General features: G+C 42.8%; 2 protein-coding genes across 3 annotated transcripts; both read left to right on the top strand.

The window, feature by feature from the left end:
- On the top strand, positions 1-12,681 carry LOC133953688 (interleukin enhancer-binding factor 3-like). Its single transcript, XM_062387731.1, has 20 exons — positions 1-115; positions 381-524; positions 1,271-1,382; positions 3,073-3,272; positions 3,430-3,598; positions 3,714-4,080; positions 5,708-5,799; positions 6,217-6,312; positions 6,929-7,040; positions 7,120-7,217; positions 7,305-7,413; positions 7,509-7,649; positions 9,309-9,499; positions 9,681-9,791; positions 10,131-10,262; positions 10,474-10,635; positions 10,737-10,863; positions 10,971-11,003; positions 11,628-11,990; positions 12,117-12,681. Exons 2-20 carry the CDS (start codon positions 412-414, stop codon positions 12,227-12,229), a joined length of 2,841 nt encoding a protein of 946 aa, XP_062243715.1. The 5' UTR covers positions 1-115; positions 381-411; the 3' UTR covers positions 12,230-12,681.
- Positions 12,682-14,791: 2,110 nt separating this feature from the next.
- acp5a (acid phosphatase 5a, tartrate resistant) lies at positions 14,792-16,528 on the top strand. Of its 2 annotated transcripts, none has more exons than XM_062386987.1 (6): positions 14,792-14,880; positions 15,002-15,092; positions 15,187-15,386; positions 15,496-15,620; positions 15,707-16,052; positions 16,129-16,528. In XM_062386987.1, exons 2-6 carry the CDS (start codon positions 15,002-15,004, stop codon positions 16,366-16,368), a joined length of 1,002 nt encoding a protein of 333 aa, XP_062242971.1. In that variant the 5' UTR covers positions 14,792-14,880; the 3' UTR covers positions 16,369-16,528. The 2 variants fall into 2 exon arrangements, with proteins under 2 accessions (XP_062242971.1, XP_062242973.1); XM_062386989.1 differs by having other exon boundaries at positions 14,860-14,880; positions 14,986-15,092.
- The last annotated feature ends 7,286 nt before the right edge of the window (positions 16,529-23,814 follow it).

Consider the following 23,814-nt stretch of genomic DNA (forward strand, 5'->3'; position numbering starts at 1 on the left):
GACGGCAAAGAAGAAGCAGAGTATGTCGTTGTAGCAGCAGAAGAAGAAGAAGAAGAAAAGGTGGCTACAGTAAATCAGGAAGGTTTTCCACCTTTTAACTGGCTCTTCTTCACAGGTAAGTCCTCACTGTACAGACCAAGCTGCACCAGAGGAAGCACTGTTGTGTGTTAGCATTTTGCTAACAGCATCTCGCTCTCTAACCCCAGTGGACGCTCTGCTCTGTAAACATTAGCTAACGAGCTGTCGCTGTTCCCCGTAGCTGGGTCCCCCCCCACAGAGAGCGGGAGGCCACTGTGGACGTTTTATCTGCTGTTTCAATCCTGTTTCGGTTTCCTGTCCGTCGCTCACTGCTCTGACAGATGCTTTTGCTGCTGAAACAGGCGCTAGCCTCGGACCCACAGTCTCGACAGCATGGCGGCCATTGGATCGCCACATTGGGATGAGCACCAGGCATATGAGGAGCTTCTGTACTGGGACGGACTGATCCAGGAGGGACACCGGCTCCTCCCGCATGATTTTGATAGGTATGTAAACACACACACCCAAACACCATACAACCACACAGGCATTTCTATATACCCTTACACTGACAGAAATGACACTGACAGAAAAGTGTATATACACAAACACACACTCAGTCGAACCTGTAATGAAAGAAAACACAGCGACATCTAGTGATTTGCAGGGGTTACAGCAGACATAAGATGAGACATTCCCAAGTGACAGCAGAACATTTAAAAATTAGCACAAGGGGAAATTTAGCAAGAATAGAAATAGATGTAATGTCGTGTATACAAGGTTGTTTCTATATGCAATATAGAGATAAAGATCAAAGTGGTGATATTGTGCAGTTCATCCCTTCTTTGTTATATACTGAGCACAAAGTGTGCAGCAGGTTTCGGTTTCATTTCAGCCATATTTAAGTTAAAGGTCAGTTTGCAAGTGAGTGAGCTGATCTGTTTTTGCTGCATTGTCCTTTTCAAAAGGAAATCACACACCGTTACAGCCTGCTGAATTAGATATATAGGATTATTTAATAAATCAGATAAAGCAGGATTTTGAATAACTGTTCTGACAGGTTGTTTGGCATCTGCCACCAAATGCGTGCGCAGTTTCATCGCTACTTCCTGTAGCGGACATTTAGGCTTAAAACACAGTGTAAATTATGCCTTTTCAAGAGGAATTTGAAATATAAACAATCCCTTTAAACTTGTCTTCAGTTTTGTCCTCACTTCATACATCTTACTTATATTAATTCTCATTCTTCCAGATATGAGGAGCTGCGTTACTGGTACGACTGCCTGTGCTACGAAGAGGAGCTCAGACAGTATCATGACTACATGGCTGCTGTCGAGGAGATTGAGGATCAGCGGCATTACGAGGTTATTCTCTCACCTGCTAAATCGATTTAAGATCATCCAGGGGCTCAGTTTTTTTGGGGGACTTATCTAACCCACTTTTTCTTTCACCGTCAATCCCATTTCAACCCTTCTCCTTACCCCGCAGTGCATAGGGGTAGGGAGTTCTAATTCATGTTGGGATGGATGGGTAGGGGTAAGTGTTGGGGCTATTCCCAGGATGCCCTGCGAATCACAGGATCAAATGTAGTATATTCCCCATTAATACATTTTCAAAATTTACCATAATGATTGTTAAATCATCATTTAATATTGTTTCAAAGTATTATGGTAATTACTTTCGAAACAAACATTTAAGAAAGTGCTACCGGGGTCTCGGTAGCTAGCATGCTAATGTAACATCATTATTGCTGATTTATGCACGATAATCCCGTATTTTGACATAATTTCACGTCCCTCTTTTGAAGATACACGATGCACTGGATTTAACCAGCGTATAGCAGTAAGCTTATTGAATTGAACTGCTCCTCTAATAACAAAGCATCCAGGCAGGCTTGCCTACATACGACTGCTACCAAACTAAATTATTACGGCAAGGTAACCCTGGAAAAAAGGGGTAGGGAGAAGGGTGAATTGGGATTGAGCCTATGGTTCAACCTTTAATGTTTTCCGTCACCATTCTATTTCCTTTTCTGCCTTAAAAAGATTTCTCTTCCACCTGTATCCTGCACATACAACTTATTTTTCGAAGTTTCTTAAATCAACTTTTTCGTAACCAGGACTAAATATATACGTTGGTTGCACTGGAGAACTTAATTTTTTTATTTAGTCTATCCAGCACTAATAAATGTGCATGCCAAAATGTTCTCTGTGCCTTTTGGCTCCTGTGGAATACATTTTAAACATTATCTTTTTTAATCATATCTGATCACGGAAATTGGACAAGCTGCTAACCCTTCTCTATCTTGTAGCATCTGGCTCATCTCAGAGTCAGATGAGGCCATATCTGCTGAAGATATTATGTCAGGATTAAATACCCAACTGAGGACAGGGGAGACTCATGGTGAAGTGGTTACCCCAGCTGTTGATTTCAGGTCTGGCCTGGGCCTCGCAAAGACCGGGACAGGTTGAACAGGCACTGCAAAAACTAGCAGGCATTTTGAATTATTACGAAGTTTATGATGATGCTTGAAAAGTACTTGTACATGGCTTAGCTCTATACAGACACGCAGGCGGAGTAGGGCGGGTAATGTTTAAATACAAAATGCCATTTACATAGACATAGAGACAGAAGTACCTGGACTTTGCCCATCATGTATGGATCCAAAACATGTCCATTTGAAAAAATAACAACTTCTAGAATGTACTTAAATAGCTGTGTGCTATTAACCCTGTATGGATTTGACTGAAAAAGAGCCCAAATTAATAAATCTAGGAATATACCGGCCACCCCTCGAAACCAAAGTCTTGCAAACAGCACGCATGGCCAATATACTTGTGGGACTTTCCAGGATGAAATATTTGCAAATTACTTTAGCTCACTCTGGCTAACGCTAACACCACCAGCATTCACTTCCTCTATGCTGCCCTAAAACAGAAGTTGCCAGTGGAACAACGACTGCCTTTATGGAGTGGCAAGGAAAATAAAATTGTAGTTTGAAAACTAGACTTTGAAAACAATATTATGACTAATGTTTTTTCTTTCCCAACGAAGGAGGCTGCACCCTCCCAGGCGAGCAAGGGACCATATGATCGCCACGTAATGGCCAAACATTCTGATGTGTATCCCACACCTGAGGAGCTGGAAGCTGTGCAGGAAATTGTCTCCCGTGTGGAGAGTGCTCTGAAGACCGTGTCTGACCAGATGGACACATCCAAGGAAAACAAAGACGATACGGAGACAGAGACAGAGAGGTAAGCAACGTTTCCAAATGAGCCATGGCACCTGTCCCAGTGACTAAAAAGTAAATCAAAATTCAATTAATCTTTTAAATCTGCAATCTTTCCCCATTCATTTTATTTCATTTAATTAAATCATATTTTTTACCTTTTTTCGTTCGCACCATCCAAGTACTGATTCAGAAGACCGTGTCCTGCGTGGTGTTATGAGGGTTGGGTTGGTGGCCAAAGGACTCTTGTTGAAGGGAGACAAGGACTTGGAGCTGGTGCTGCTTTGTTCCAACAAGCCTACAATCACCCTGCTTATAGAAGTGGCTGAAAAACTGACGGCACAGTTAGAGGTAGGAATCAGTAACTACAGCTCTGTTATGTCACTCTCCATTAAAAACCAGATATTGCAGGTTTAAACAGAAAAGTGTGTTTGCAGTTCTAATTTATTTTACCTCTTTTCAATAGGCTATTTCAGCGGGGGCATACACAGTAAGCCAGTGTCCGGGGGACGCGGCTATTGTTGTGACGAGCACAACAGAGTTAGCCCTGACTCTTACCATCCACCTGACATCACCTCTTGTCAGGATGGAGGAAGAATGTAAAACTGCAGACGAAGAAGAAGCGGTAGAAGGAGAGAAGGCAGAGGAAGAATCAGCAGTGGCCGAACGAGGAGAAGACTCAGTAGAAGGAGTGAAGACAGAAGAAGCAGAAATGGCTGAAGGAGGACAAGACGCAGTAGGAGTAGAAGCAGAAGTGGCAGACGCAGAAACGACCGAAGCAGCAGCAGAAGAAAAGACGGAAACATCACCAGTAGAAGAAGAAGAAGAAGAAGGTAGATATGTTGTTCAAGCCTCAGACTAGACATCAACTATCACAGGGCTGATCTGTGTGTTCTCAATATACAGACACTGCTTCTCCACTGATCTGTAACTCTGCGCTGATGGTTCAATCCTTCAGCGTATGTCATACCTCAGTGGAGCTTGTACAGTGACTGTCTCAGACCAAGGCCAGTGAACAACCGACCAGTGTTGGCTCTTCACTCGCTCTCGAGTCCTTTCATTGTTTCTGAGCTCCTACATTTCCTCTGAAGTCGCTGATACTTTCTGCACATGTTGTTGGCCTCAGTCATAAAAAGAAACACTTTGTTTATTCTTGTAGAATTGTTTTCATGTTTAAAGGGAAGGCTTTTTCAAGAATAACAAGTTCAAGCGCGTATTGCATGTATTTGATGCTGAACATGTATGTTTGGCACCAGCTGCAGCAAAACTGATCTGCAGCTAGGAGTTTCCTTCAGGTTCTCAGGGGAGGCTTTAAATTCAACCACGCAGGAAAAGGGAGGTAGGACTGACTGATTGTCTGTTTATGTTGGAATTTGATGGTTATTGGAGTTTTAGTTGAGCTTCCATGTTAATCAACCTGGAAAGTATTTACACTAGAGTCTAAAGTTACAGTGAGTTCGTTTATTGGTCATTGGGAGTTTGCTGAAGCCCCATATACAGAACAGAACCATACCAGTCTCAGTGCCGTTTTAGTCCAGTTACGGCTCTTCACACCAGGGCTGCACATTTTTAGTCCAGAAAAGAACACAACGACTACTGAGTTGTCAAACCAGCATGCCGGGCCAGTAAATGAGGAAGTCCGTCAAATATCAGAGAAGAACACTGAATGCCACTTGTTATCAGACCTAGCAGTGCTAACCAGATTAAAATGCTATTTTAACATTGAATTAAATGCTCAAGTATGATAGGTTAATTTTTTTTATCATTAATGTTATTATGATGCAGCTCTGCTGCTAATTTACTGCTAACCATTGTTTGACAGTTTTCAACTGTTTACAATGGCTCATTATAGACATGACATGCAGTTTTCAGACAGATTAGCTGAATTGTATTTTTAGTGTGTAGAATGAGCTAGAAGCTGCACACAGCTGGTATGGCTCTCTGTGTTTCCAGACCTTCAGAAAGCATCTTTTAGATCAGGGGCTCCATCAGTTTTGCTGCAGCATGGCGCAGACGTTTAGAGTCTCTAAATGCTTGTGATTTACAACTGATTACCTTTTTAGTTTGTCAAATTTTTGTAGGAATCGCTGGACCTTTGACCAACTGGACAAACTGTCTCAGGAGGGGAAGGAAGCAGCAAACCCAAGCCAAGGGGCTGAGGGAAGGGGGGCTGGTTAATGCAGTTTGTACACCCAACACATAGAGTGATAGACAGTAAACACTACTTAACTTTATGGCAGTCTTTTTGCTTCCACCTTCACACACTGGTGAAAAGGTAGCTGGTCTCTTTGACTGTCAGGGTTGTTGGGACCAAGCATATAACACACTAGCTATCTCTGACCCCCCCCCCTCTCCCCGCTGCTGGTGGTTTGAGGAGCGCTGCTATTCCCTGAGCTGCAAGACAGAACCAACCCCCTTGGTCAAACTGTACCTTTTCTTCTTACCCCACCTCGTCAATAGAAACGCGAACAGTCATCGATCCGCCGGACGTTCTGGACAGGCAGAAATGCCTTACTGCCTTGGCGTCTCTCCGCCACGCCAAGTGGTTCCAGGTTTGCATTCCCGTCCTTATTTGTACATAAGGTTGAATCTATTCCTTTTAAAACATTTATTTTATTTTCTTAGAGACGAGAACACTTTTTAAACTGTTTTCATTTCAAGATGTTGTTCAATGATCCTAAAATATCAAAATGTGAAAGAACTTGAGAAGAGTGGGAGAATGCTCTGCTGTTCCATACCAATGACAAAACTAAAGAAATCATTTGTATCGACACAGCATTTAATTTGATTTATTAAAACGACGTCTGTCAGAATGACCTCTCAAAATGTTTACTCTGGAGATGGCTCAGTTCTTATCTTTCTGCTGCCTTGCTTTCCGGATCTTTTCATGAGAACCCAGAAAAACAGGAGTGAGGTCCCGTTGGAGGCGGCAGCTCCTCTGACTGAACTGGTTTTGTTTGTGTCTCCAGGCTAAGGTCAGCCACCTGAACTCTGCCGTGGTTGTGATCCGGATCATGAGGGACTTGTGTAACCGTGTTCCGACCTGGACGCCACTCTCTGGATGGGTAAGGAAACTGTCATTGCAAATTATAGCAGCTGTTAGACATGCACTGAAGTCTGTATAATCTCCTGACAACCTCTGCAGGGGCTGCATGTGAGAATGCAAATGTCTGAGTGAGAGCCTGCAGACTTTCTCCGGAGTTTCTCTCTTCTCCTAAAGCAAGGTGGCGTGTTGATTACCTTTCTAACACGTGACCGATGCGAAAAAGACAACAAATGTCTCAGGATGAAAAAGTGGTGCCATACATGTAGAAGAAACCAAAGATGTCGAGAGTGGTAAGAGCTGTCGCCACTCACCAGTGTTAATGTGCTGTAAGTAAAAACGGGCAGAATCTGATGGGGAATTAATACATTGTGTCCTGCCTCGACATGCTGCACCACTCCTCACCTGAATGCTCCGGAGATTTCCGAGCCCCGAAACTCCTGCTGCTTTGTTCATGTGTGAATGGCAAACTCTGGAGAAAGTCTGGACTCCATTGTGTGGACATTCTCCGGAATTCATGTCTGAAAACAGCTTAAGTTATAACAGCAGCTCAGATGAGGTCTTTCTATATGTGTGATCAAATCCTTGACTTTTCTATGGAGCAGCATTTGATACGTTTTTTGTTTTTCCCCACACAGCCTCTTGAACTGCTGGTCGAGAAGGCGATCTGTACGTCTGAGAGACCAATGGGAGCGGGCGAGTCCTTCCGCCGGGTTTTGGAGTGTGTGGCCTCTGGAATTCTCTTATATGGTGAGTTAGTCAAACCAGAACAAACATCCATGCCCTGGCCTCAATATCAGTGAACAAATGTATCTGTCAATGTGCCAAGATGGCCCTGGAATCAAAGATCCATGTGAGAAGGAAGAAGTCGACGCCACTGAAAACCTGACTCCGCAGCAGCGTGAAGACATCACGCAGAGTGCTCAAGTAAGACGAGGCCACACAGGCCAACACAGCCACACTCGTATTCATGAACCCTGTAGAAAAAGAATCTAACTTCTATATTTTTCTCAGCTTGCTTTGAGGCTATGTGCGTTTGCACAGATGCATAAGGTGTTGGGGAGGGAATACAAACCTGTAAAGCCACGGAAGTCACTTGGAGCCAGCCACAGAGAGAACACAGGTACATAACGGTCTGGACCCTTTCCCCTTTCCATACAGTTCATGAGTCGTGTAATGCCTTTTAATAAAAATGCTTGTTTCTGTTGTTCTTTGCAGCCCAGATAGCTCCTGCTGGATACTCCACCCTGCCAGCGAAGAGACCTTACACCGAGATGGAAAAAGACGAGGAGGAGCCCCAACTCAACAGCAAACAGAGGAAGTTTCTCAAGTTCCAGAAGCGCTTCCAGAGGAAATCATGTCAGTAATGAATATCACAGATCTTTCTAATGGCTGAGCAATTTGAATGTCAAATGCTTCACTTTTGATTGTGGAGACATGTCCTGGCAGATGTTAAATGTTTCTTGAACTGGAGAAAATTACCCTCATTAATGTCTTAATCCTCAACTCCATGATGGATTCACATTATTATTATGAGCAAAGATTGTTTCAAAGCACACATGGCTACGTGACTGTTATTTGAAAACGGGAATCATTAACCAAATCACCTCACTTCCATAGTGCATGAGTACACAATATGCTGTGTTCACACCAAACACGGAGCAAATTTCCGCGTTGCGTAACCTGCGTGAGTTTGGCCGCAGGATCGTTTGTGTTTACTCGAGCAACGCAAGTAATCACAACCCGCGGACATTCGCCTGTTCTCTTTGGAAAAGAGGAGAGGAGGACTTAAGGCTGAAGTAACTACAGTTGCTGTGTTGTACATGTTGTCGAAACGCCAGAGAAGCCAGTGTGTGTGGGTCCACTAGCCCATCTCAAGGTGCCCACACCTTTGGGAATTTCTCCATCCTCTTCAGGAGCTGCGTCTGGATGACTGCAATTACCAGCACTACCTGACCATCGGCCAGTTTGATGACCTGCTAACTGGTGAGTGTTCCTCTCAACGCTGATTGGCTTTTGCGACTTCACTTCAAGCAAATTCTTCGCTCGCTCTTCAAATAATTTGACTCGTTCTCATTGTCCGGCATGTGTGACACAAAGTTTACGTCAATACACATCTTTGCATTGACTGTGTGCAGTCAAATTGCACAATAAATCCAATCACGTTTGGTGTGAACACAGCATCCGTGTCAACAATGCAAATATGGAATCGGGAAAAATTTTTAATCCGCTTACAGAATCTTAGGACCTGATCTGCAGAATAACTCGCACTGTCCATTCAGTACGTTTTCCTTAATGGATCTGCAATATCTGGAAGAGTAGATGAAAATACCTTCATTTAGCAAACACATGCAGGGATTGAGACTGCTTATCAGCACTGCGTTATGCACAGATTGCTGCAGCCAAACAAACTGTGCATTCACAGCCACTAGTGAACTGAAAGTCTACCTCAAGCCTAAAGACAAATGTACATTGACATCCATCATGTCTTTCGTATTTCCCTCTTTTTCACTGGGGGTTTTCTTTTTCGCAAGTTGCGCTCGTCTCCAGTGCGTTCGACTCCTCTGATGCGCTCTCCTCCCTCTCCATCACCCGGCTGCTCCGTTGTGGGACCGCTTGTATCGAGAGACCTCACCACTGCCTGTGAAATACATTTTTTTGTTTTGCAGGCCAACATAGAGTGTAATGTTTCATGTGTTGTAGTTCTTTCTCAACGATACAGATAGCATCATGCTGTAATAAAACTACTTTGTACGTGTTTGCTATATCGTTTGGCTAACAATGTGGCACTGATAATAGCTGTGGTACATATTATTGATACATGGTGTCTCTGTAGTAGTGTTGTAGTTTGTGAGAGAATTTTGCATTTTGAAGGTTATTCTCTACTACTTCAACTTATCTTCAATTTTGGGAAAAGTAAATTATTCTGGTATTCTGATATTCCTTCATATCTATCCTACATGACAAAGTTCTTTTAATTTCATTCCTTCACAAACCCTGATTTCCTTTTCCCTGTAGTCACAGAAGATTTTAGCATGAATGCTGTGATGCGTCTGAACCAGTACAGACCTGGTCTGGAGTACCGGCTCACATCTCAAACTGGGCCAGTCCACGAGCCCGTCTTCACCATGACTGTGGACTTGAATGGGGTCGTCTACGAGGCCACCGGGCCTTCCAAACGAGCTGCCAAGCTCAACGTAGCCACCAAGGCAAGATACTCGTCCTTCGTTTCACAAACGCATGTTAATCACTCAGTCCTGGCTGACTTCTCTGCTACAGTGACAAAGACATCTTTTACTTGACCTGTATTCCTGTTGTAGTTCACGGACATACAGTCCAACGGGCCATTGATGTAAAGAGTTGTTCACGTTTTACTTATGTCATTCACAGGTCCTGCAGGAACTCGGCCTGCCAACAGGATCTGATTCTAAACCAGAGTCCATAGCTGAAGTTGAAGGACCAGTAAAAGATGCAACGATGACCTCTGCTTTGTCAGAAGATGTACGCACATGTGTTCCTCCTTCAGTTGTGTTGAATTTAGAATCTGTCCATCAGTAATATCACCTACCCTTTTTAAGGGAGCTTTAACCAATCCCAGCTGACATTTGGCGAGAGGCGGGTGCACCTTGAACAGGTCGTCGCTCCATCGCAGGGCCAACATTCAGAGACAAACCACCATTCACAGTCAAGCTCAATTCAGAGTCTAGAGTAATGTAACCCAGATCTGTATTTCTTTGGACTGTGTGAGAAAGGTGGAAGAGAGATGGAATGTTCATGTGCAAAGGGCTCATTGTCGTGTCTGTTTAACATGGGTCATGTTTGTCCACTTGTTTTGAACAGAGCGGCCAGGGCCCCATCTTGACCAAACATGGCAAAAACCCTGTGATGGAGCTAAATGAGAAGCGTCGCAGCCTTAAGTACGAGCTGTCTGCAGAGACGGGGGGCTCCCATGAAAAGTGCTTTGTCATGGAGGTGAGGCAGCACCATCACAACACAAAAACAAGACTACAAAGATGGCTTGTATTGAAAACCTGGGTTCTGCTTTAAATGGAACAGCCCTGCATTACAATTCCAATAGCTGATGTGTGTCAGCATTTCTATCTCGCAGAATCAAATAAGAGTGAACGCTGATGCGATGAAAAGGAACCAAGCGTCGAAGTGTTCCCTCTTTCTTGTCTGTCAGGTGGAGGTGGACGGGCAGAAGTTTAAAGGGCGAGGTTCGAACAAGAAGGAGGCAAAGGCCTATGCTGCCCTCGCTGCTCTGGAGAAGCTGTTCCCAGAAAACGATGGGGAATCGAACACCAACAGATTTCTTACAAAGAAGAAGGTCACCTACACCGACATGGTAATGTTTCAGGCCCTTGATCGCCAGCATGTGAGACTCCGGTTCAGTTGATTATGAAGAGCACATTGCATTAAATCATTTTCTGTGTCATTGATCAACAGCACATCCCGGGTTTTGGAACAATTCGTGGCATTCCTTCAGACTCCGGATCACGAGGCTGGGGGCCCAACAGAGGACGAGGCAGGGGCCGAGGCAAACAGTTCACTGGAGGACCCAGCTATAACAAGAGTAAGCACTTTCACACTCGCTAGGTGTAAAGACAGAAAACAAGATTTTTTTTATATACATCAATCACCTATGAGGAAATCAACTGAAGTCTTTTCTTTCCATAACAGCCAACTACAGTTATGAGGGCAACACTGGCGCATGTAAGTTTACACTTCTCATCTCTGTTAGCCACAATTAGTCTACAATTACAATATTGCTGTTTAATTATAAAGAAGTGCAACAAAATATTTGTGGGAAAAATCTTAAGTCTTAAAAGAATCGGAACCTTCATTTACTAAACACTGAAAATAAAGCCATATTCTTAGAAGAGTGCAGACCTGCACCAGGGCCCAACAGTTCCTATATAAAACCACGTTTTATTCACTAGATCTAGATTTTAATTTGTATCTGCTGATATTTTTCATCAAGAGCTGTGAATTATTCTCAAAGTCATCAACAGAAATTCAATTCCATCTCACACTATTAAGGAAAGAGAAGGCAAATCCCTGAATCCACCCCCTGATCCATTAATGGCAGTTTGTCACACATACAGCTGAAAATGCTCGATATTTATCAATAAGACAGCTTCTGGAAAACAGTCAATTTCTCAAATAATATTTGTACGTGTTTTTGATGGTAAACAGGGGGGGGGGGGGGGGGTTGATTGTTAGAATTCAACACCACCATTTACATATGACCGTTTGGGACCTGGGAAGTTAAAATGGACATTTGTTTTTAGATGAAGACAAATCATTCTACATATATGATTTTGTCAACATTTTTAGATAAACTTTACGGTAACAACACAGCCAAAAGCCCTGCACCTGGCGGAGCAGGCAGCAACGTCGGCTACGGCACCTTCTACCCCGAGAGCAGCGGCGGCACCTTCTACTCCGAGAGCAGCGGCAGCACCACCAACTACTCCTGCCCCCCCATGTCCAACTCCGACTCCAGCGCCGCCAAGGGAGAAAGCTACCAGTCTATGCCTCCCCCTGCCGATCAGGAGAGCCCATACAGCTACGGCTATGGAGACGAGAAGAAGAAGATGCTGACACAAACCCAGAACGAGGGCCAGGCAGGAAACCACTCCATGTACAGCACCGCTTACCCCAGCTCAGTGACGGGCGGCCAAGTGTATAATAATTACGGTGAGTCAAGATGGAGCAAGTCTTTCTCCGATGCAACTGTTCACACTTCAAAATGATCCGTGGCTGCATTGATGTGTCCTGTATAAACAAACAAATCTGACATGGGAATTTGATCTAATTCCACAGGCTGGGGGAACCAGTCGTCCTGGGGTAACCAGCAGGGGGGGTACACCTCGTACCAGGGCTATGGAGGACAAAACCAGGGCTCGTACTCTGGATACAGCAACGTGAATTACTAGTCATGACGTCATGCTACGGCCTTTCTCACCTGACTCGGCCATCTTCTGACTCTGATTGTTCCCCCTCGAATATGATCTGGGGATCCCACTTCTCAAAAGGAAAAGGAAAATTGCTCGTGTTGTCATCCAAACTGTATTTTTGCTGTTTTTGTTTTGTACCTGTTTATTCCCGCGTCTGGTAAAAGTCATTTTAGGTGACAGATGCTCAAGTTTATGATTTGTTCAAGTCCCTGTTTTCTTTTAAGTGCTACACCTGTCAGCGAGTTTTAAAAGAACATACCTGGTTTATCATTCTGTCTTGTGTCTTGGGTTGTTGTGTTATTTTAATAAAGCGCACTGTTTTTGTTACAGCACATTTGAAGCTGCTTGTAGTTTAAACTGAAGATTTGTTTATTTGTGTCACAAAATGCTCAAATAACCAATGAAATAAATGATTATGACTTGGAGCGAAACTTCTGACCAACAGTTTGCTATTTCACAAACAAAAACAAAGTTAGGATAGTGTGTGTACATACCAGCTCAAGTCAGAGTTGAGCTGTCACCACTAGGATTTGAAATGTGAGTGAACTTGAGCTTCCCCAGATATTCCTCACATCTGTGTTACCGGGAATGTGTTGGAACTGCAAGCGGCGTCTGCAGCGTATGCAGATGCTTCACTTTATCACCCAGTGTAGTGTGCGTGTAGTATAACTGTAGTGTGGTCATATCACATGTGCAGCTATGTTAGCAAAGACGGGATGGAGCCTTGTTGGCCGCTGTGAGGGAATGAGGTCATTTTAGCTGCAACGGTTCCACAGGAGGAATTACTATGGCACAAGGACACAGATGGAACATAATGGAGATAATGTAAATGCCAGGTGGAGAATAAATCATCATTAAATGAGAAATACATAACATTTTATATGTATGGGCATCATTTGAAGACGTCATACTGTCTTTGCAAAAGTAAGCACACCTACATCATCACCCTTAAACCCACAGACCTGAATGAACACTAGTTCCCTTCTCAAAGGGACACTCCACATTGTTAGTGTTAAACTTCCATAAAGGTTGTAGAACATATTTAAAATATAATGGTCCAAATGGAAACAACAGACTGAGATACAGAATTTGAGGCTCTGGTATAAGTCAAGTTCCAGAGCTTGATATTAAATGTCCCATTATTCTACTCAATTACATCTTTTATTCATCTTTTTAAAGTCAAACTGTCTTTTGATCATCAGAGGCAGACCGATATAAGGGATAGAGTTGGACAGATAGACATATAGTGGTGTCATCAGGGTTACTTTCTCAGAATTGAGAAAGTGCCTCTAGAGTCAAAGAGGAGATTATGCTGATGTATTAACATGCAAATGATGAGAAGGCCTCTTGAGCATCGCATTTATGAAGTTCCTTTTTAATCAGGCTAATGTGAGAAGTATATACACAGTAACAATCTTTATTTTCTTATATTAGCACCTCTTCATTCGGCCAAATAACATTTTTATATATATATTTTCGATTGTGTGAATGGAAATTATTTAAAGCACCAAGAAAGTAAATGATTTGGCTTTTAATTTTAATATTTTCTTTTATGATATTTTTCTTGTCTTTTTTGTTGTGTGTTGTTTTCACCCTATTTATTTTGTAAAGCACTGTATAATCTTAAAGTGCTATAGAAACAGTGTAATGGGTGGTAGTTCAGTATGAAGTCGACAGTCGTGTGCATTTGCGTGTTAAATTGAGAAGACCGCAGTAGATCATGTTTTCGTTTGCAGATGAAATGGCACCGGAAATTATGAATTATGAATTATGCAAAAAAAATGACAAGACTGCTTTCTATGAAACTGCAGTTTGCACTGGCCATGACCCATCAGTCGGCTGATGTATACCTGTTATATTTTCCTTTTCCGAAATGATCCAAAAATACATTTTTACAAATGAAGGAGGAAACCAAGTGATTAACACAGAGGTGGAAAAAGTGGAGTCTGGACAGCAGCTATAATAACCTTGGCGGATCACATGTGGCCCAAGTGACCCGCTGGTCCCAAGACTGAGTCAGGGTGTGAGCAATGCTCACGTCCCTGTGGCGTGTCCCCAGGGCTCGTCCTCCTGCGACCTGATAAAAGGGAGGGCAGGAGGAGTGCTGCGAGGACAGAGGGGGTCCCATCAGGTCATCTGAGCAGTTATCCGCTGTGAGTGTTTTATCTTTGACATTACTATCTCTTCTTCACACCACCCGTTCTGGCTGTTTTCCTTGTCTGTCAGTTTTGTTTTGGAGAGGAGTCAGAGAGGAGTGATGCATCACATTCTGTTTCACTTCTGCGTTAGGGTTTGGGTTAGGGTTAGGCTGGTGAAGGTCATCTGATCTGTGGCCTTTACAACTTGTGATTCTTATTTGAAAAAAGGGTGGAATGATAAGCTTGAAAAAACATGACCTTGTGATTCCTGAAGCTCTTAGCCTCTCTCTCTCTCTCTCTCTCTCTCTCTCTCTCTCTCTCTCCCACACACAGACACACACACACACACTTTGATTAACGTCTATTAGCTGCAGCTGGGACATGTCAGCTCTGGGCTGCAGCCAATCACAAGTCACCATAAGGCATAAAACTCCAGTGTGCGCGTAGTGGTGTCATGAGGAGGAAGGTGACAGGAAAGCGTAGGCTTGTGTGGTAAGCTGCCGTTGTTGTTTCTCACGCTTGTTTTATGTTCCTCTTCTCAGTTCTCTGCTTATGTACTAGTCACTTTAAGTTGACAGTCTGTTGATTGAAGATCAGATTGTTATCTTTAAAGATGGCGATTCCTCTGGTGTTCATCCTAATTGCTACCATCTCTGTGGCCTACTGCTATCCTACTGCCTTCCAAGACCTGGAGGGAAATGGCAGTAAGTGTTTTTCACTGGCTTAAATTGTTTAAATATTTCTCAGTATGCTTCTTGGACTCTACAGATTCTATATCTTGTTTCCCTTTTCAAAAAGAAAACCGAACTTCAATCAAGTTCCTGGCTTTAGGAGACTGGGGTGGCGTGCCCTATCCCCCGTACATCACCGCCGTGCAGAAGGCTACTGCTCGGGAGATGAGCAAAATAGCAGAGCACATGGGAGCTGACTTCGTTCTGGCCCTTGGCGACAACTTCTACTATAGAGGTGTGGACAGCGTGGATTCTCCTCGGTTTAAGGTCAGTTAAGTGAACCTGCGAGAGTGGAAATTGGCGTTTCCACTCGTTGAGTAAAGTGGCATGGTGGACGTGATTTGACTGGGCTTTATCTTTTGCGTCTTCTCGTCAGGACACGTTTGAGACAGTGTACACAGCCAAGTCTCTCAGAGTGCCCTGGTATGTGCTCGCTGGGAATCACGACCACGCAGGGAACGTCAAAGCCCAGATTGACTACAGCCAGAAATCAGACAGATGGTGAGACGCAAATAGAAAAAGTCGAATTAAGTCCAGACACCAAGAAACTGACTGACACTTTCTTTGCTCCTCCGTCATTGTCTCAGGAAGTTTCCCTCATATTACTACGAGTTGAACTTCCGCATCCCCAACACCGGGAAGACTCTGACCATCATCATGCTGGACACAGTTATGCTGTGTGGCAACTCTGACGACTTCCTTGACGAGAAGCCCAGAGGCCCCCTGCGAGCTGTGGACGCCAACCGTCAGGTGACCTGGCTGCAGGAGAGACTAGCCCAGTCCAAGGCGGACTTCCTGTTGGTTGCTGGCCACTACCCTGTGTGGTCGGTGTCGGAACACGGGCCCACAGAGTGTCTGCTGCAGAGGGTTCATCCTCTGCTCATTAAATACAAGGCCACTGCCTACCTCTGTGGCCATGACCACAATCTGCAGGTTAGTACAATTCACAAAAATTGTATGAGTTTTCAAAAAGGTGCTTCAGTCCTAATCCGGTCTCTGTGCTCTACAGTACATTGAAGAGTCTGGTGTTGGCTACGTGGTGAGTGGTGCTGGAAACTTCCTGGATCCTGACATCCGGCACTGGAAGCACGTTCCCAAAGGTTCTGTGAAGTTCTTCACTGGCAAGGCTTCAACATTGGGAGGCTTTGTCCATGCAGAAGTCACCAAGAACAAGATGGTTCTGACCTTTTACCAGGCAAAGGGCACCTCACTCTATCGAACCGTCCTCTCTCAAAGGGCGTTTGACTAGAAGGGCGACTGGGAAACAGTCGACTCTCTCAGAATCATTCTGCAGTGTAGTTTGAGATCAGACTAATAGCTGTAATCCTGTATATTAAATGCTGGCATTAATATTTCAAAAGTATTGATTATATTTTAAAAGAATCAACTGGTTTTAACATTTATGTAAATGTTTGTATGAAAAAATAATAAATTGTAATTTGTAAAAAATTGTGTACTGACATTTGTAACTATTGCCTATAATGGTAAATTATGTACTATGGCACAACAAGGTGCCTTGAAAACTAAAAGTGAAAATTTGAGGAAAACCACGTGGGACGTGATGGGGATGATGACGTCATCCTGGTCCCAAACGTGAAAAGCATTTGGATGGGAGTGGTTGAGGCCACCTGGCATGTTCAGCTGACTAACTCCATCCAGCTCAGCCTCCTTTTTCAGGTCATCATCAACCGGGCCCAACAAACAGTCTGTGGACGGACACAGGAGGAGAGATGAGGATTCGATTGTACACTTACCCAAACTAGAATGACACTCAGTCAAGCACATACCTCCGACGAGGCCCAACTGTCTCCTTGAATTCAATCAAACTCTTAATTAATACATTTTATTTGTATTTTCCCTGGTAAATCTCGCAATGTTAAAGACAGTAAAAAGAAAATCATGGATTCAGATTCACACCAAAATTTGATGGCTACTTCCCCAAACCCATACCACACAACGAGATTAGAACAAAGTAAAAATATAAAGAAACTTTAAGCTATAAGAACACTAGTCTACAGTTGCTATTTAAACTTAAGGACCGATTCTGTTTGTTTCAGTGTTGGAGCTAAAAGCAGCATCCCCTTTGTTTCAAACGAGCAACTGCTGCTTCATTCAGGCGGGTGAATAATGAATTAGTCGTGTAGGCAGGAGGAAATGAGTGTGTGGATAACTTGTAGGTTTTTGGGGACTGTAGCAATATTTCTGAAATGTAAAGTGCAGAATTGAACAAGGCCCTTGAAATGGTGAAAGAAGCTGAGGTATTGATACTTTGTGGAGCTTGGATTTGAGGATCAGATGACTTCAAGCTTTTAATATAAAAGTGCTTTGTTCTGCTGATGTGAATCTGTTCAGTCAGAATCCGTTCTTTAAAGTAAATCGTATGAGACTGTGACTGAAATCAGGTCCTACAGTTCTGAGCAGTGTTGCCCGGTTACATGTCCGAAGCAATTGCAGCCTTTCTGCTGGCTGGATTGTGAATTTGCACCTTCTTCTTTGAACTGGAGTCTTGTAAAAGTGCTCCATATGCACAAATGTTGCACTCCAGTCATATTTGAACAGACACAAATGTTCTTGGACATCTCTGGAGAGACATGAGAAGAACAGTCTACTTATATTGTAAATATGCCTAGACAAACAGTGGCTCATTTGTTCTGTGGTTTGGTCAAATCAGGTCAGTGTTTATTAATATCAAGTGAACTCGCAGCTCGGAAAACATCTGACACATTAAAAATTTTCCCTAAGGCTTGTATTTTCCCTCTCTCCTTTCCTGCTTATTTTGTCGTTATACAATTTGCCAGAGTAAATCAGAATGAGTTGTGTGACGCATGTATATGGAGCACCTATGGTTTACATTATGCATTAATGCATAGCAGTCTGAGCCCAGCAGTCGCCCTTTAGTCAAATTCCTGTTTACATTGTGTCAGCGCTGCCTGTTCACCTATTCTGTGGCTTTGCCTTAATTTTCTTAGGTATCATTTTATATATACCTGTACATCATTGGCAGCATTCAAACATATGTCACTCATTAAAATCCGGTCACACAGCCTGTAAGTAATCTGGACATCCAGTTGTTTTTATGCTCATGTCAGGAGCATATATATATATATATGCAAAAAATGAAATAATGAAATACTGACATGGCTACTGCCGCAAAAGGACGGGAGAGGTCAAGACTTCTGCAGTCTTCCTTTCCCCGTCAGAGAACCACCTGGCCTGCCAATGCGGGATTAGGCTGGATGACAGCAGATTGGCAGTGACCATGGCCTGGATAAACGCAGCCAACCAATGACTATTAACCGGGGAGCGAAGCACAGAGAGCACAGCAGACAGATTTCTATTTTTTACACCCTCCTCTCTTGCTGACATGATGGATGTTGAGTTTCACTGCTCTACTGTGTCAGATGAAAGAAGATCTTTACAGAGAATGGCACCTTTCAATTCTGCACAGAGAAAATAAAAGTATGCAAACAGACACACAGCATGCTGGACTATAGGTTCACCCCCCTACAACCAGGCAAAGCACACAATAACTTCTTATTGTAGCATCTGAGGAAATGGCAAAGACATTTTATTGTTTATTGGCGACTTCAGGGTTAATGACTGTTGGTGCGTGGGGTCTTGGTTCAGGTATGGGATAATCTGCTGGTGTCATGCTTCGTCAGAGCTGACAGGTCTGAGTCACTGCTGAAAGGAAGCTATCACCTGAGGATAAAGGACTAGTGAGGATAAAGGACTAGTGAGGATCACTTAACCTGGACTAACCTGTAGACCAAAGAAGCCTCGCCTCACACACTCTGATACTACTATGCCCATATACATGTATGAGTTCATCTTCAGGTCCTGAGGGGTGCACCAATAGGTTGGCAGCAAGTAAGCAATTTGAATTGATTTTATCAGCAGTTATAATCCCAAATTATGACAGTTGTAATCATTAACTTAACTTTTTATTACACTCTTTAACACTCAAGGAGTGGATGCGGCATTGCAAATCTATATAGCAGATTCAAACCAATATGACAGGAGTCTTATTGTGGTGAAACTGCAGATAATTTGAACCCTAATCTGCAGCTCCTTCAGCTCCATTGAGCTGGGTGGTGAGTTTCATTGCATTATTTAGCTCAATTTCAGCAACAGCAGACTCACAGCTGTAGCTGGTTGAGCATTTAGCAGCTAAAGAGGTGGGTATGTCTGGGATGTTGGTGGAGACCAAAAACAGAGCTAAAAGATGTACAATCATCATGTTTCCGGACACACAACTCCAGATTCATGACAGTGTTGAGCCATAATTGTGAATAAGCAACTGTTTGTTTATAAATTCACCATACGGATTATATGTCAATGTTATGTTGCTGCTAACTGGTATGCTATCTAATGTGTTATTACCTTTTTAAACCCTGCATTTGTTTGTTGGTTTGTTTGTAAACTGGATAACACAAAATAACTCTGACTCTGATCTCCATGAAAATGTGCTACATTTCCAAATAGAAACCTGGATAGTGATTTTTTAAATGTGGTTTCATGGGGGGACTGTTGGACCTTGGCAGAGAAGTGCGTTCTATAGTTCCTTCTGTAAAAGGGTTTTTATATAGTTACTCCTAAATTTGGGTCTTTTCATGTATTTTAACATCTGTAACATATTCAAGAATCACCATTAACAATTTTTGTGACCAGGTTTTTTTTCAGCCCCAGCATAACCCATGCTCACTGGTTTATATTCAGTTGCATGTTTTAGGTTTTACCAGCTGCTGCCGAATGAAGTGCAGCGCAGTAATCCTGCACTCACATGTTCCACTTCAAAACCCCCAGACAACAATTCTAATCCCAAAACATCTCTTCCCATGGAGGACACAGATTTAAGGCTGATCTCACTGCAGGCAGTTAGGCCTGTGTAAACAGTGTTTTCATTTGTGTCATTATGCCATCACAGTATGCTCATTGTCACTATGATGATGAGCATCAGGAAATTAAAAACAATCACCCCGTATATTACAACATATAGATAGATAGATAATAAAAGTGAGGAAATCTTATAAGTGGGTCATTGCAGTGTGGTCTGGAAACTTCGGGTGAATCTCTCCCTCTATCTGACCTTTGATCTGTATTAGCTCCACCTTAAGCCCCACCCCGCACAGAGATCCTGTGCAGCTAGTACATCCCCACCCCCCCCACACACACACAAGTTAAGAGCATTAAAATCTCCTGCTTGACGAAATAGGATTAACCAACCTTTTATCTTTTATCGCAAGTCACAAGTGAAGAAAGGGAAAGTTCTTTCTAAATTAATATAAAATATAACTTGTTGTTTTCCTCAAATAAAGGCACAAGCGAGGGTTTATTTGTTCCAAGAGCACCAAATAGGAAGCTGCTAAATCCTGTGGTGACTGTATACGACCCATGACATCACGTTATTCCACCTGAGCTCTCCCTTCTTTGCACTAATTTATAGAACTGCCCTTACTTTGGCAGAAAATTGTGTTTTCATAAGAGATCTCATCCTCAATAGTAAGAAGCTGATAGAGCAAATGTGTTTTTAGGGACTTTGAAGATGATATAATCTACAGAAAGTGATCACATGTTCTGAATCCTAAGGCTAGTTGTGAGTTTTAAAGTGCTTCCCCTCCCCCCCATAATTTATTTATATAATGGAAATCATATCATCCATAGTCAAGATTTTCTAACTAAACTTCTTCTTTAATTATTTTTTTTTAATTTTAAAATTTCACCCGTTGTTTTCACTTCCACCTTCTTCCTCCTACGCCTGCTCCGTGTCCTTTCACACTTCCCGCACCAGTGCACACCTTCAGCTTTTACAGCTGCAAATCCATTCCCCCTACTCGCCACATCTGTGCACTGGTTTTTCCCACCAGGTTGCTTCAAACATCAGCTCTCATTAGATAAAGTATGTTGAATGTCTCAGTGCTGCTATTTCTCTTTCCAGGCAAGTCCCAATGAGTGAAGCAGAGACCTCTGCCCAGGCCAACAATAATCTTAAAGAGCCCACTATCACAAAACATACACACACACACACACACACACACACAAAAGTCACTCCTGCTGCTTTGCAATGAAAACAGAGCCTTTCTGCTGCGCTCTGCTCTTCCTGCTCCATCCATCACTGACTCCCCTCTGCTCTTCACTCAACACCCTTCTCCTCTGACAGACACTGTATCTTTGCTTTCTCTCTCTGCACCCCCCCCCCCCCCCCGAGCCTGGATCAGTGTCCCGTCACACGACAACAATAACAAGGTGAGTTCTAATTCCACGGCTCAAAAGTAATAAAAGGACGTAGTATTAAAGGCTAAACTGCTCATCTAATCTTCTCTCCCTAATCTCCGGCCCTCCCTGACTACAGGCTCTCTGGTTCTCACAGATGGAATGAGCAAAGTTGCCTAAATGAGAGTTTTCCCCAAAACATCAAATGATAATAATAATGGTGATAAAAAAAAGTTAGTGTGTAATTACATTGATAGTGCATCAGTGATGGTGAAAGAGAAAATTAAAGATTAATGGGAGTGCTGGCACCATGCAAATGTGTGTAATCCTGTGTGTTTGAGATGTCACAACCTTTTTGAAACCGGATTTCTGCTTCACTGCCAACTTCCTGCTTAAAATAGAACCTAAAATCCGTATTTCTGTGTTATGTAACTGTGTGTGTGTGTTTTTGTGTTGTGCTCCTGGTAATATTCATGTTGTTTGGGACCTAAATCTGTTTACACCATTAGGTAATGGGGGGGGGAAAAAGACCCCATAACAAAATCTATAAAAATTTTGAGTTGAAGGCATGTTTTAAGGTAATGTTAAGATAAGGTTAAAGTTATATGTTAATTTAGATTAAGGTTAATCTCAGACCCAGGCAAGTAACAATAGTTAGGGCTAGAATAAGACTCCAGCAAAGCAATAATCTCAATGGGATGTGTGTGTTTTTTTTCCAACAGGCAAAAATAGAGAATTGTGAGCCTTGAAATTCACATCATCACATTCATCTCTTTAACAGATATGATTTGAGTGAGTCATGTAACAATATTCACTGACACTTTGTGACTTTTTGTTATTTTAAGATAATCCCCTATATTCATCTTTAGCATAGGTGACAGCTAAAAAAGGTATCACACAGTCCCCTGCGTCAAAGCGGTCACCTCCACTAATTGAATTATCTCCACCTTATTAGTCAGTTATCAGGGCTGATCCTCCTAAGGATGATATATTTAGTGTCAAAATAAGATTGGAACACAAGTGTTTGCAAACATGATCTCAGAAGTAACTAGTATTCACCTTTATTCGACACGAGAATACAGCACTGCAACGCGCACACTGATCTCTTGACCATTTCCCTGCAGGTCATTAAACACACTGTCTATAATACTCAGCAAAGAACTAGTAGGACAGAGTAGCTTAAAGATTGATTTTTAACTGGAGTTTTGTGGTTAAAAGTGATATATATTTGGAGTATCCTGCATTGAATGTGGTCACAAACTCCTAATAACTCAACTACGTCAGAAGATTGTTGAATCAGGCAAAGATTCCAGCATCCAAACAAATGGACTGATGTAGGAAGTGAGACTGGCAGGAGAAGGAGAATGATCACGATGGTGACTTGGCACAAATCCACTGGGAAAAGGAACAAGTGAAGGCGCTTGCATCTTAGGCTCTGTCACTCCAACAGAAGTTAATCCATTCGATCTGATTGGCCTTATGTGTTTCCAGGCTAACTGGACCCGCAAAACTCACTGGTTTATTCCACCGCTTTCCCAAAAAATGTTTTTCCATCACCTTTAAAACAGTGGATGGCCAAAGGGTGTGTCAGAGGCGAGAACAAGGAGCTACAGAAGTTCACCTTAAGAGGAGAAAGAGGAAGACAGTAAAGATGTACCATGTGAAAACTGTCTTGGACCCTTTTACTCATGCATCGCTCTCCTTCGGGATTGGCTGATTGTAGGACGGGCTCCCGATGCTGAGGGAGCTGGGCAAGAATGAGGGTAAGTACGGGATGACGGCAATCATAGGGCTGGACACCGGGCTCTCGATTTGGGACGTGATGGGGATGATGACGTCATCCTGGTCCCAAACGTGAAAAGCATTTGGATGGGAGTGGTTGAGGCCACCTGGCATGTTCAGCTGACTAACTCCATCCAGCTCAGCCTCCTTTTTCAGGTCATCATCAACCGGGCCCAACAAACAGTCTGTGGACGGACACAGGAGGAGAGATGAGGATTCGATTGTACACTTACCCAAACTAGAATGACACTCAGTCAAGCACATACCTCCGACGAGGCCCAACTGTCTCCTTGAATTCAATCAAACTCTTAATTAATACATTTTATTTGTATTTTCCCTGGTAAATCTCGCAATGTTAAAGACAGTAAAAAGAAAATCATGGATTCAAATACACACCAAAATTTGATGGCTACTTCCCCAAACCCATACCACATCCTTCCAACAAATCCCTGCAGTTGTTTTTGTGTAATTTTGGTAACAAACAAACAAAACAACCAACAAGTAAATAGACATAATACGTTGTCCATATCATCATTATTTAAAGTCTTGTCTTGGTTAATTGTTGCAGAATATTTCACTTAAAATAAGTTTTCTGAATTCTTCCTGCTGCATCTCCAAAATCTGCTATTTCTGCTATTTAATTATTTCATTTATTAATTAATTCCTGTATTGGGGTCATAATGACTATTAATACTAATAA

The sequence above is a fragment of the Platichthys flesus genome, chromosome 5 (genome assembly GCF_949316205.1).
Source record: "Platichthys flesus chromosome 5, fPlaFle2.1, whole genome shotgun sequence".
In the NCBI taxonomy this organism is placed as follows: domain Eukaryota; kingdom Metazoa; phylum Chordata; class Actinopteri; order Pleuronectiformes; family Pleuronectidae; genus Platichthys; species Platichthys flesus.